Consider the following 13,923-nt stretch of genomic DNA (forward strand, 5'->3'; position numbering starts at 1 on the left):
GCGCTGAAGGGGTAGCCCGCGGCCTGCTCGTAGGCGCCGAGCGCCGGGTGCAGGGCAGCGGCCGCCGCCGCCGCCGCCGCGGAGCTGGGCAGGGAGGCGGCCGAGATGGCCTGGCCCTGGTTGAGGTAGGCGACGAGGCGCCGCATCTCCTCCAGGGCCTGCGCCTGCATGAGGATGTAGTTCTTGGCGAGCAGCAGCGTGGCGATCTTGGAGAGCTTCCGCACCGAGGGGCTGTGCGCGTAGGGGATGACCGCGCGCAGCTCGTCCAGCGCGTCGTTCAGGTCGTGCATCCGCCGGCGCTCCCGGGCGTTGATGTTGAGCCGCAGCGCCTTCTGCTCTTTGGACTTCTTGCTGCCGCCGCCGCCGCCGCCGCTGCCCCCGCCGCCGCCGCCGCCGCCGCCGCCGCCGGGGCCCCCCGGGGGCGCGCTGGCGCCGCCGCCGCCGTGCAGGTGGGCGTTGGAGCAGCCCTCGGCCGCCTTGCCGCCGCCGCCCGCGCCCGGGGAGGCCCGCGGGTCGCCGCCTCCGGCCCGCAGCACCAGCTCGCAGCGGCCGTCGCTGTCGTCGTCGGGGCTCTGCTCGCCGCCGCTGCTCTCGGCCACCGAGCCCCGGCCCGCGCTCTCGCCGTACTTGAGGCACAGGGCGGCCCCAGCCGGGAGGCTGCTCAGGCCGGGGTCGCCCCCAACGCCGGCGGAGCCCACGAGCAGCCCGGGGACGCCCACCCCGCCGCCGCCGCCGCCGCCGCCGCCGCCGCCGCCCGCGCCGCCTCCCCCCGGCGGTGGCAGCAGCAGCCCTGCCCCCTCGGGGTCAGCCGGCTCGAAGCAGCCCAGGGGCGACGAGGACGACGACGCCGGGCGCTCCCGGGGCGGCGGCGCCAGGGACAGGTCCATGCCCGGGGGCGTGGAGCGGAAAGCCGCCTCCAAGCGCTTGGCGGTGGATGCGCTCAGGCTCTTGTGCAGGAAGAGGTCGTCTTCGCCCGCGGCGGCCGCGCCGAGGTGCAGCCCGCGCTCCATGGTCCGGCGCCGGCGCGCAGCCCCAGCCCCAGCCCCAGCCCCAGCCCCAGCCGCAGCCCCAGCCCCAGCCGCAGCCCCGGCCCCAGCCCCGGCCCCAGCCCCAGCCCCAGCCCCGGCCCCGGCCCCAGCCCCAGCCCCAGCCCGCCGCCGCCTCGGCTGGGGACTCAGGCGGCGCCGCGGACGCGCCCGAGCCGGGCTCCCGGGCTGGTGCGCGCGTCGGTCCCGGAGCTGCTGGCAGCCCTCTCCCCTTCTTTTTCTTTTTCGCCTTCCCCCGCGCTCTCCGCCTCCTCTTCTTCTTCTTCTTCGTCTCCAGCCGATGGTGCTGGCTGCTGGGGCTCACCATGGGCCGCGGCCCCGCATGGTGGGAGGGTGGGCGCGCAGGGAGTGGAGCCGCCGCCGCCGCCGCCGCCGCTCTGAGCCCAGCCCCGCGCCGCCTCTCCGCACCGTTTATCTTGCTTGGATTCACCTTCAAGAGATTTCCGGACCCATCAACCAGCCGCCGCCACAGACGGGGGAGTCTTTTACATCATTATCTCTGAGTAGGTTATTATGAGGAAGACTCGCCTGTTGGGACAGCGCTTTCTACCCAATCAGGTTAACGTTTTAATTAATAGGATTAAAACGGTAACAAACAATCGCAGGCGCTATCTGGCCGCGAGTCTGAATAGTTTCATTTCCCAGGTCTGCAGACAGGCAGCAGCTAGAGCTTTATAAAAGGCGCCTGCTCCATTATTCTGCGCGCCATCTGTATACACAGCTTAGCGCATATGTTTGCAAGGCGCTGGGTCCTGTTAGTAACCCAACAACTGCCTTTAGCTTGACATGTGTGGCGACTTTCACTCATCAATGAGCACACTAAAAGCCCTACTTAGAGCCGAGGATGTTCTTTGCTCCTTCAGCAAATTGTAGATCGGCGGCAAAGCCTGGGAGTCCCGGGGAAAGCAGACGCCCCCCCCCCCCGCCGCACCCCACCCCCACTGCCCTTCCCTCGCCGCTGCTGTCTCATCTTGTGCTAAATTACCCTCGCGGGCGAGAATTCCACTCCACCCCCGTTCGCAGGATGACTCTGATCTGGATTTGGTGATGGGAGTTTCGAGGGGAAGTAGAGTCCCGCTGGCTCGCCCAAAATTCACCCAAGGTTCTCAGCTAGCACCCGTCACCCCCCCCCCCCAACACGCCGCCTTACTGCCACCCGCACGCCCACTGCCCATTTCCTATCCGGCTTGGGGGGGGGGGGGGGAAGGAAAATGAAGAGCAACTTGATTATGCAGCCCATTAGATTAAAAAAGAAAGAAAGAGAGAAAAAGGAAGGGGTGCTTTTGCAGCCGTCTCCAAATAACCGCGACAGTCGTGGTGATTGGGAAGCACACGATTTCCTAAACGGCAAGAAACTGATTTCTCAAACTTTTGCTCCAGATTCTTACAATCCAGTGGTTGCAGAATAGCCAGCTCCACCAGGAGTCACTCACCAAGGGGGGCATTTGTGCCTCTCTATTTACCCGGAAGCGAACCCGACAGCTAGGGAGCGAGTCAGGGACCTCTGGCTCTGCCTCGGTGGTTCCTGGAGGGCTGGGGGTGGGGTGGGGTGGGGTGGGGTGGGGTGGGGGAGAGCCGGGACAACGAGTGCTCCTTTCGGGACGGGAAAGGGTGCACGCGGTCCCCTCGCTCCGGAGCTCCATCTGGGAGCACATGGTCTTTAGCGGCTGCTTTCCATCCTTATGACATAAGTAAAAACAATATTTCCCAACACCTCCAATAAATCTTTCTTATGTGGCCGAACTACTGAAGCCTGTGAAATTTTTGGTTTCTCCGGTTTCATTAAAAACCTTTTAATTGTGGCTTTCAGAGTTGGCCTCAGGTGTTGGGCTCTTTTCATTACATTTTGCTCTAATGTGATGAAATTCTAATTCTCTCCTTACCATATGGTTAAATTTCCCCACTGAGAATTAGTTGAAAAAGGAGAAATAATCTATTAATCTCTGTAATAGATTCACAAATGAGGTTCGCCACAGAACCTGTTTTTGAATGGTAATATCGGAACAGTTGGGCGCCTCGTTTCATAGAGGAGGGGCGAGGGCGACACTGGGGCGTCTGCATTTTCACCTGGAAAGAATGCAGAGGGGGCTCAGCGGGATCTTTCCAAAATAACTGCCTGAGGTTCAGTCTCCCGGGGACAGAAATACTCCGCCGCCGTCGGTCACTTGCGCGCCTTCGGGTTTCCTGGAATCCAAAGCCCGGGGAAGAGCCCGCTGGACTGGGCTGGGATGCGGGAGGCCGCGCGGCCCAGGCCCGAGGCCGGGGTCCTGGGAGGCTGCGGCTGGCCCACGTGCCTCGCCCGGGACTTCGTGGCACGTCGACGCGCGGGGCGGCCTCGGGCTCGGCGCTGCCCTCCCCCGCCCTCCCCGGGCGCCCGCAGCTGCTAACCTCTCCCTTTAGGAAGCTACAGACACGCTCCTGATACTGTTTTTCAATTAGCAGCTTTGTTTTCCCTGGGACCGTGAACAAAGGTTCCCCGTAAACGTAGGTGGGTCCTGTGCGCCTGCCGCTCGCTCCCCGGAGTCCTCGGGCCGCGGGGCCAGGGCCGAGGCTGGCAGCGCGGGGCTCCGGGGCGCTCCGGGGCGCTCCTGCCCCCTCCCTCCCCGGGCGCTGGCCCGCGCCGCCAGCATCCCTGATGGCCCCGAGCTGGGGGCCGGACGCGCGGGGGCTCGGGCTCAGCTCGGGGCCGCCCACCAGCGCCGACGTGGCCCCGCCCGGGCCCCCCCCCCCCCCCCCGAGGGTGGCCGCGGCCCTGCCCGACCCACCTCCACGCCTCCCTTCCACCCGCTGCCCTCCCCGGCCACCCAAACTTCTGGAACAAACTTTTGGCGCAACTTTATTTCACTGGGTAGGAGCCAAAGCACCTCTCTCTTTGGTGGTTCTGGGAAGTCCTCCCGGGCTCCCCGGAGCAGGTGCCGCTTCCTAGTCCCTGGGAACTTGGCGTCGGGAAGCCGCGGGGGAGAACTTATGGAAGCTCCAAATGCGGGCCTCGTGGCGGCCGTCGGGGAACGGGCTTGGCGAAGGTCTGTGCGCTCCTAAACTTTGCCCATTGCTTCTGCGAAGTTGTCCGGCACCTCGCACTGCATTTATCGGACAGGGCGATGCAAACGCATCTGCCTGGCGTCTGGTTACCGGGCTTACCCGTCGCCACCCTCAGTCACGGCCTAGGCTCCCTCTCCGCGCTTGAGTGGGGTCCCGCCGCCTGGTTTCGCCCGCCCGTCGGGCGCAGGAACTGGGGATCACCGCGCTGGAACTTTATTCCGCCCCGAGACCCGGAAAGGCCCCGAGCGCCCTTAGCAACTGGCAAATGCGAAAGGTGGCGGGGAACGAACCAAAGTAAACAGCCCCTGGCTGTCGGGAAAGGGAGGGCAGGAAATCAGGCCGCGGCGCGAACGCCTGCCCCACAGATGACCCCTGAGGGTGATGCACAGGAAGCCAAATGCTTGGACTCTGTGCAGTTTCAGAGAATGTCGCCGTGAGTTACCAAAGCAGTTGGGGGACAGGAAGGGGGTACGGTCTCCTCCGCCCTCAGGGTGGGGGCGGTCAGGCCACTCGCGGGCGGGAAGGGCGCGTGGGCGTCCTCCACCGACCCGGGGGCCCGGGGGGGGGCGCCCCTGATGCAGCCCGGGTTGGCGCTGCGAGGCCCCTGGTCCTGCACGCACCCGGCGGGGAGCAGGCTCTGCGGAGTGTCGGACACCAAGTCCGCAGACGCCAGGGCGTGCGTGCAAGGGTGAGTACAGTTACAGCGGGAGGGGACAGACCTAGGGCTGCGCCAGCACGCCACAGACTTCAGCGGCGAAACTAGAGAATTGAACTTCAGACCAAACTAATTTTTTCGGTCACATTGAAAGTTCTTAGTGATCATGATCATCTTTATCAGTAGTTGCTCGAAATTCGAAATAGGAACCTAAAAAAAAAAAAAGAAAGAAAGAAAGAAAAAGAGTAAGAACCGAACACGATCCAATCTACTTTTAAAGAGCAAAACAAGGAGCTTTTCTTTGCTATTTCTCTAGCCCTGATAAACAGTTTACGTGTCTAAACAGGGAGGAGAGCCCTCGAACCCTGGGATTTGGGGATCTGTGTGCGTCTTCTGAAAGGGAAAATCGTCCCGTGCGTGAGGGAGAAGATTCTAAAAAGTAAAAGCAAAATTTTGGCCAAAAAAAAAAAAAAAAATTGCCATGAACTTTCGCCTGGAAGCTGCCCTGGAAAAGCGAATTTCCTGAGAGTGATGAGAACCGTCTCGGGGCTGGGGCTGCGCTTCCCTGGAGGAGTCCTCGGCCTGCCAGGTGGCACGTGGCGGGGCCCGCAGAGAACCCTGCGCGGCTGCCTCCGGGGGGCCTCCGGGGTGGGGGGGGGCTGTCCCCGAGCCCTCCCGGACCGAGGCCACGCGCCGCAGGCTGACCTGGAAGGCTCACTTGCCCGCCCCGTGCTGCCTGGTGGCACTTGGGTCAGCCTGAAGCCCGCACAGCCGAGCTTCGTCGCCCCGCACCTCCCGGCGTTTGGCAAAGTGGGGCCCCACGGGGCGGAGAGGTTGAAGCCCATCCATCGAGCGCCAGTCAAGCCTTTGGGTGTGTCGCTATGTCATCAGCATCTTCCCACCGTCTTCGCCAGGTCCTGCACAGCTCACCTGCAGAGACAGACTGTGGTTCATGTGTGTCTTGGGGACCGGCGGGGCCAACGAAGGGGGCAGCGGGGGTGCTTGGGGCCACGGGAGCTGGAACCCTCCTGGCAGCGCGCCAAGGGCCCCAGCGTTGCGATCGCTCCCAAGTGCGTGGCAATCCCAAGGACTTCGACCGTGGAAAAGTTGAAACCTGTTGATCTAAAGTTCTTTCGGGAAGACTTTCCTTTTTTCTTGATTTTAAAGAAAAAAATTAAAAAAAGGTTGGCCCTCAAGATAGTTTGAACACACAGAGAAGAGAGACCCTCGGAGAACCCGGAGAAACAGCTGATCCGCACAACTGTGCGCCCCACCTGGGCGCGCAGGTGGGTCCCTAACCCGCCACGGAGGGCTCGTTTGGTTCCCGCGGGGACTTTCCGGTTTGGGGGACTCTTCAGGGGAGGGGCGCAGGACGGCCAGCGTGAAGCGGGCTTGCCCGCGGGTGCCGAGACTGCGGAGAACGAGGGCACGTGCGGATGGAGGTCGAGGACCACGAGTCACTCCCTTCTGGGTTACCTGGGACTTACTCCTGCATTCAGGTGCCCTCCCTAAGGGCTGAAACACCTGTTCGTGTTACACGTGTTTCCTCCCTAGAACCTCACCTTCCGCGAATATTGGAAAACATTTTTAAAAGAAAAATTGTTCGCACACACGAAAAAAAAAAAGAAAAAAAAAAGGTGAACAATTTTAAGGCTCGCCTTGTGGCCACCAATTAAGAGACACCGGCGAGGGTTCAGTTTGGCTTTAGGACTTTAGCGCGGCGATTTAAAACCCACAGCGCCATCTCCTGGCTCTAAGGCGAATAGCGCGGTGGAGGGCAGTAACACTTAAATGCTGAAAATGAAATATTCAAGTATGAGACACTTTATTTTACGCCTCCAAAATTATTTCGGTGATAAATTGATTACAACTACAAAACGTGAGCTGGAAATTTATGATCATTAAAAGTTTTCAGACAGTCCTGGAAGCTAGTTATTTGTAAATAGAAGTTTGTATATTTACACACGCAGAGTTTTGACGGAGTCAGGTATAAATCTTGTTCTAAGGACTTATGATAAAATTTGATTATTTAATTTGTCATAAGTACATAATTTGAAGGAAGGAAATAACCAGGGATTAATTTTTAAATCGGGATTTTAATTAGTCATTTTATGCAAAAGGTACCATAACTTTATAAACACCTCAGTGCTCTCAGGTATTAATTGCCTAGTGAAACCCAAGTGCTGAATACTATTGAGATATTTTAATCACCGAAGGATTTATTTTCCAAGTGTGGATATTGTCTGTAAAAACAGTTCCCTTCTTTTGCTTTCTGTGGACACTACTTATCAAATATGGTAGAAAGGAGACTAATGGGAGATGATGGTGTGTTGAAATATGAATTCTCCTAATAATTCATTGAATTTTACCATCAACATTAGTAAATAATATTCCCCCATTTTTCTTCGTAGCCCTTTGCTTCCTCTACTTAATAGCCTTCTCACCACACAGTCTTTCAGAATGTCTTATTTAGGCTTTCTGAGCTTGAAATATTATCCAAAGTCAAATTTTTTTCCTCAAGTTTAACGCATATAATAGAATTATGGATACCTAACGCTTTTATGAATTAAAATGTTTCTGCAGTGTATTTTCACAAGCTTTTATCCCTTTTATAATTACAATTACAATCCAGTAAAACTTTGAGATGATATCCTAATTAAAAACATTTCTCATCTATGATTATATACACAGGCCAGCTGCTTGTAATACAAATAAAAGTAGATATGCTTTGGATAGTGTACAAAATATTATGAATATCCTTCAAAAATATTGTAGATCAAACAGACAAATGTAAACTTTACTTCAGTTGAAAGATTAATTTTATTTGATTCATTAAAGTGAAAAATCTATTAAGCCAAATATTTGGACTCATTTACTCTGTCAATGTAAGAGTTCCTGTTTGAAAGAAATTTGATTATGTATAGGAGAAACTAGATAAACAGATGGTTAGCTAGAGAGCTTTTCACAGTTAAATTTTGAAATTTAACATGGATAAGTTTGACACCTTCTCAAACATTTTTGATGAGGTCATTTGATCTACTCTAGCATTGCAGGATTATTGCACATAATCAATTTAACTTATGTTGAAGAAACATTAACTGGGCTTTTCTAGTAATGTGTTTGGCTGAAAACTGTACTGATTGAGTTGTCCACTTGGACATACACACACACACACACACACACACACAAGCACACACACACATTTGTGCTATATTTACACAGTAGTAAGCAAGTATTATAAAAAGGAAACCAACAGTGCTGATCATGACAAAAGTGCCTTAATATAAAAATAACATTCAGACTTCCTGAAGGAGACCATCATTTGCAAACAACCGTGTTGGCAGACAATTCAGATAGTATGTCTACGGTAGAACAATGCGATATTGCTATCGCAATGGATATTGATATCCATGGAGAGAATGGATATTACTATGTGGGTGGCGTGGGGACATTAAAGTTAATCCCCAAAGTGATTTAAGAACCTCCTGGCCTCAGGTACTTAGGAAAGAAATCTCTTCCATTATGGATGGGAAGTCAAGATTTTCCCAGAAAGATTATTTTGTAATCCACGTACTCACACATTCTTACTCCCTTGTGTCACTTCCCATATTTATTTTTAAAGATTTTTATTTATTTATTCATGCAAGACACACAGAAAGAGGCAGAGACATAGGCAGAGGGAGAAGAAGGCTACCCGTGAGGAGCCCGATGCAGGACTTGATCCCGGGGCCCCAGGATCATGACCTGAGCCAAGGGCAGACGCTCAACCACTGAGACACCCAGGCACCCCTGTCACTTCCCAATATTCCCATTGTTTTTCAGAACAAGGATCATGGGGAGACAAAAAGGAAGAAAAAAGGAAAGAATGAAGGAAGGAAGGAAGGAAAGAAGGAAGGAAGGAAGGAAGGAAGAAAAGAAGGAAGGAAGGAAGGAAGGAAGGAAGGAAGGAAGGAAGGAAGGAAGGAAGGAAACTTTGAAGCCAAAGAATGCATTTAGTACATTCAGTGTTTGTGGAAGGTCCTTGTGTCATGAAGATACCATCAGCTCTCCTTTCGAAAAGACGTTTTTGAATTATGATTTTTACCTATGTGCAAACCTGATTGCACTGCTCTGTAAATTGCTTTAAAAAGTATGAGTAGGTATAGTAGAAATAGCAGATCCTCTGCAGTGTAACTATGTAATCTTTGGCAATTTTTTTGATACTGCTTAGCCCCAGGAGGAATATGGATCCATTCATCATGCCTTTCCTGACTGGCTCAAATGAGATGATGTGGAAGCGTTTTGTAAACGTTAAAATGTTTTGTGAATTTAATGTTAACACTTTACCATGTTTCTTTGCCTGTTCCATCTAAAGCAGTTCAGTCACCTTTAATTATCATTATTGGTTTGTCTTTTGTTTACTTTTTCTATCACAACGTTCAGATGCTGGCAGACTTGAGAGCATCTTCCACTGCTTCCGCATGCTGGAGGGTCATGGGAGTAGGAGCCGTGGCTGTTGGATGCTTTACATTCCCACATCTTCAATGCCCATATCTCCATGCCCCATCCCTTCTAAATATCCCTAACTGCCCTGCTTGTGGAGTGTTTGCTCTCCTTCTGCTCTCTTGAACTGAATGGATTTGTCTCTAATCAGTTACAAAGTAGTCACCATAGTGTGATTTGATTGAACTGGTATATGGATAGAGAAATGGCCATGGATTTAGCTCAAGGTCAATTCTTACTTAAATATCCCACCGTATTTCTATCCTTCACAACCATCTTCTATTATAATGTTTCCAAATGTGTGGAGCACACTTTTCAGTTCAATGACATTTGTTAAATTAATGATTACATCATTTTTATTCCTTCCTTCTAGATCATTGATGTAAAAGCTTTGCGAATCCAGATCTATCACTGATCTTAGTATGGTATTTGTTTCTTCCTCACCGCTCTATTATTTTTCTGTTGTTTATGGTCCATCAGGCAGTATTCAGTTCAGTTGACAGTATTCATCTCCAAGCCAATTTGAATTAATTTTTTATGAAAGATTTATGGAGACAATGTATGTCAAAGGTCTAAATTTATCACACACCTTGCCTTCCATTACTCACTAATTTAGTTATTTTTATCAAGAAAGGAAATCAGGTTTGTCTGAATTAATTTTTCTCTATAAACCTCAGCTTTTTATTGCCCCCATGTTTTAATATTCTGTAAGTATTTGAAGAAAATGTCTACTTAAAATCTGTTTTATTTTATTAGAACAGAGTTAAATCAATTCCATGTAGATTGAGAGTACATTTAAAGTAACACAATGGTAACATACTATATTTATATAGATAGATGGTTTTTATACACAGGGTAGAAAGGCTTTCCTAGGCAAGGCAACAATCCAAGGACTCACACAAGAAAAGGGTGACACTTTTAACTACACACATACAAAAATTAAATTGCCGTTCTGCAAGGAAAGACACCATAAACAAAGTTAAAAGACAAATGGCAGACTAGGAGGAGAAAATAAATACATCCAGTATACAAAGAGCTTCTACAAAACAACAAGAAGCTATCTAGTGGAAAAAAATAGGAAAATAATTTTAATCTGGCAACTAGCAGAAGAAATTTAAATGTCCCAAGCATGATATTAAAAAATGTTCAGGATCATTAATAAAAAGAAAATACAAATTAGAACAATTTTTAAAATAGGCCTAAGTTTTGAAGAATTTAACAATGTACAGAGTTGTCAGGAAAACAGTTTTAGTCAAAATCAGTACAGTGTTTTTGGGAAGGTGATTTGCAATCTGATACCTAAGAATGTGTCCTATAGAAAAAATGGACTGAGCACCATACATATATGTATAAAGATTTCCTAAGGATGCCTGGGTGGCTCAGTGGCTGAGTGTCTGCCATTGGCTTAGGTGGTGATCCCGGAGCCCCAGGATGGAGTCCCGCATCGGGCTCCCTGCAGAGAACCTGCTTCTCCCTCTGCCTGTGTCTCTGCCTCTCTCTGTGTGTCTCTCATGAATAAATAAAATCTTTTAAAAAAGATTTTCTAAAATGACAGAAAATATGAAACAACCTAAGTGCTCTTCAGTAAGCAAATAATTATATAAATGATGCCTCCATTCTACAAAACAGTATGCTTCTATATAAAGTAAATGAACTGACCTGAAAAGACATTCCTGATGCATAATTAAGTTCAAAAAGAAAGATGCAGAATATAATATGGTCATTTTTGGTATTATGAAAGGTATGTGGGTAGGTACATGCGGGAAAAAATCTGTAAGAAGTTTACTTACAGTAAACCCCGGTTCCCTTGAATCAGAGAGCCACGGGTGGGGTTTCTTATGAGTTACTTTAAATATTTTGATAAAAATTATGGGTGATGGGTATTTGCTGTTATGTGTATCGTTTTTTTTTTAACAATTAAAAAAATCTTAAGAATAAAAGATTAAATAAGGTGCTTATATTTTCCCTAGATTCTTTGCATCATTATTCTTTTTTCCTTTTAAAATATTAAAGATAGGGCAGCCCGGGTGGCTCAGTGGTTTAGCACCGCCTTCAGTCCAGGGCCTGATCCTGGAGACCCTGGATCAAGTCCCACATCTGGCTCCCTGGATGGAGCCTGCTTCTGCCTCTGCCTATCTCTGCCTCTCTCTCTCTCTCTCTCTCTCTCTCTCTGTGTCTCTCATAAATAAATAAATAAAATCTTTAAAAAATATATTAATGATAGCTTTCTTAATTTTAACCATTTGCTCTCCATATTTTTGTTCCTCAGATTTCATTACCTAAAACCATTTTCTCTCGTGTCATTCGGATCAAAAATGCATTTCAAAATAATAATGACAAAAAACCCCCCCAAATAATAATGACATTCATGAAACAATATATATTTTCACTTACAGTTATCTGCCATTTATCAGCAATTACATTTGTGAAAAAAAAATCTATGACATTAAAAATAGTGATTGTACCACATCAGTGACTTTATTGCATTTCCAGTAAAGAATAACATAGTTTTACTTTGTAAATTGAGCCATTTTATGATTTAGCACGACCACAGAGCTGGTTTTTAAATATCAGAAGAAATACAGATTTTCGTGGAACAAGAATTGTCACTTTCAGCTCTGCCTAAGTGATTCTGGGGTCCAGCTTCACCCTTTCGGTCTCTTTCCATGCATTTGTATTATCATTTGCCCATTCTGTCTACAGGTTCAAGAGCGAAAGAACAATGGCTTTTGCCTTAGAGGTTACTAAAATTCCCGCTCTAATCTTTCAGGGAGTGGTATTTTCCAGTTCCACTCAGATGTCTGATTGTCAGCTTTATGTCTCAGGAAGTATTCCTCGCAATTCAGGTACAGTAAAGTATCTAGCTCCCGCTAGCCTCTGTGTACTATATAACTTTTATAGTCATTATAAAAAATAATTTATTGAAAAAACTTAAACCTTATCCAACTCAGGTGACTTTTGATTTAAATGTCTGTGAGCCTGGCTATGGTAATCAGTGATGGCAGGGTTTTTTTTTTTTTCCTGAATTAAGTTTGCTGTTTATATCACAAAGTTAGAAGGTATGAAAATAAAGTCATCTCAAAGATAACCGGTTAGAAGAAATGGAGAGTCCATAGCCCCCATTTTACCATTACTGGCTTTGGAATCACATTTAATACAAGGCCTGGAGAAATTTCCTATTCTTTGTGTCATATTTTTTCTCTTCTATATATTTTTACTTTATTTGCGCTGCTACATAGTAAAGCCTAAAATACAGCAAGCCTCACTCCCTATGACTATTTATTGGAAATACTTTGTTAGATGAAATTATGAGGAACAACGTAAGCTATTAACAGTAATATTAGAGGTTCAGAATAAGAATTAATTATTAAAAGATTTTTAGGAGGTTATTTAAAGGTGATGGTATAGGCAACAAATCTCTATGAATGCTTAACTGCTTAACCTCTAAAGACATAAACTCTCGGTATATTGTGATCTGAATTTGAAGGTGCTGTGCTGACAGCAGTATTTCCTATGCACACGGATGGAGCTGACAAGATCAATGTGTCCTCTGCACCCCTTACACACTCCGGTTAGGGGTTGTATCCACTGCTTACAAGGTGTGTTTCACTACCTGTGGGTCGCTTTGTTACTTAGACGTTAAACATCAAAATGAAATCACTCCTTACTGAAATACAAATGCAAATAGCACCAAGCTATTTTTATATTTGCCAACTGAGCTCTTCTGACTCGGACTGTGGTCAAAGCAATTAAGTCATCTTTCATCTGTGGGTAGTTTGATGTGCCAAGACCCAGAAATATCATTTGTGTTGATCATGCTACCATTTAAAAGAAAGCAATTTGCATACTACTTAAGGTCAGAGCGGCTCTTCACTCTGTGCATGTGTGTGTGTGTGTGTGTGTGTGTGTGTGGTTTTTGTTGTTGTTGTTTTTGACACTCTCAAACTCCTTATATTTTCTAGTTACCCATGCTGATGTTACAGCTTTTTTTTTCCCTTTTAAGTGCATGGGCTTATTTGTTAATTTCAAAAAGATCTTATGATACAGAAATAGACATGTCAAAAGCAATCTCAGACTACAGTCAAGAGGATGAACGTAATGAATACAGGCATCTTTGGTAGAACCCGATGCCGGATAAGGTATGAAGACATAATTGTTATCTACAGAAGCTTTAAAATCAGCGTCTTCAGTCTACCTCAAATTATGTTGAAGGATAATGAAAGACAAGAGAACAAAACTTTAAGGAGACACAAAGAGATCTCAGAACTGCTAACTTAATAGAACATCGTAAATGAATATTCAGAAAAAAAAGCTTCTCACATGAAAAGAAGCTTCAGAAGAGGAAATGTATCAGAGAGGCTTACAGATGACAATGTATCCGGGAAAGCACTGATTCTTAGTGAGTGGGACTCATGACAGAGGTGACAGTTTTGAACCATCGGTAGGTTCGAGAGGGAAGAGAAAAAGCAGAGGGCTCCAGCAAGAATCTCATCAGCCTATTTTTGAAAAGTAACAGTCCTGCAAGGAGAAACTATGCTTCAAAGCTCATTAGCAGGATAAAATTTGATCTTCATCTTGAGAAGAGTAAGCAGACAGTTTAAAACTCACCTGAAGGAGCAGAATCAGGAAAGCTCCTGCCTCTACCAAACATGTCAGAGTAATTTTGTAACCTAAATTAAGGCAAGTGGTGACAAAACC

General features: G+C 48.4%; 1 protein-coding gene across 1 annotated transcript in view; it reads right to left on the reverse strand.

Annotated features, from left to right (window-relative positions):
- Window positions 1–1,035, reverse strand: part of BHLHE22 (basic helix-loop-helix family member e22) — a 2,842-nt gene extending 1,807 nt beyond the window's left edge. Inside the window, exon 1 of the mRNA XM_072734648.1 lies at window positions 1–1,035. This exon is cut by the window's left edge and continues 1,807 nt beyond it. Within this exon, the coding sequence (XP_072590749.1) occupies window positions 1–1,010 (1,010 nt within the window). The 5' untranslated portion in view covers window positions 1,011–1,035.
- Window positions 1,036–13,923: the final 12,888 nt, after the last annotated feature.

The sequence above is a fragment of the Vulpes vulpes genome, chromosome 13 (genome assembly GCF_048418805.1).
Source record: "Vulpes vulpes isolate BD-2025 chromosome 13, VulVul3, whole genome shotgun sequence".
Taxonomy (NCBI): domain Eukaryota; kingdom Metazoa; phylum Chordata; class Mammalia; order Carnivora; family Canidae; genus Vulpes; species Vulpes vulpes.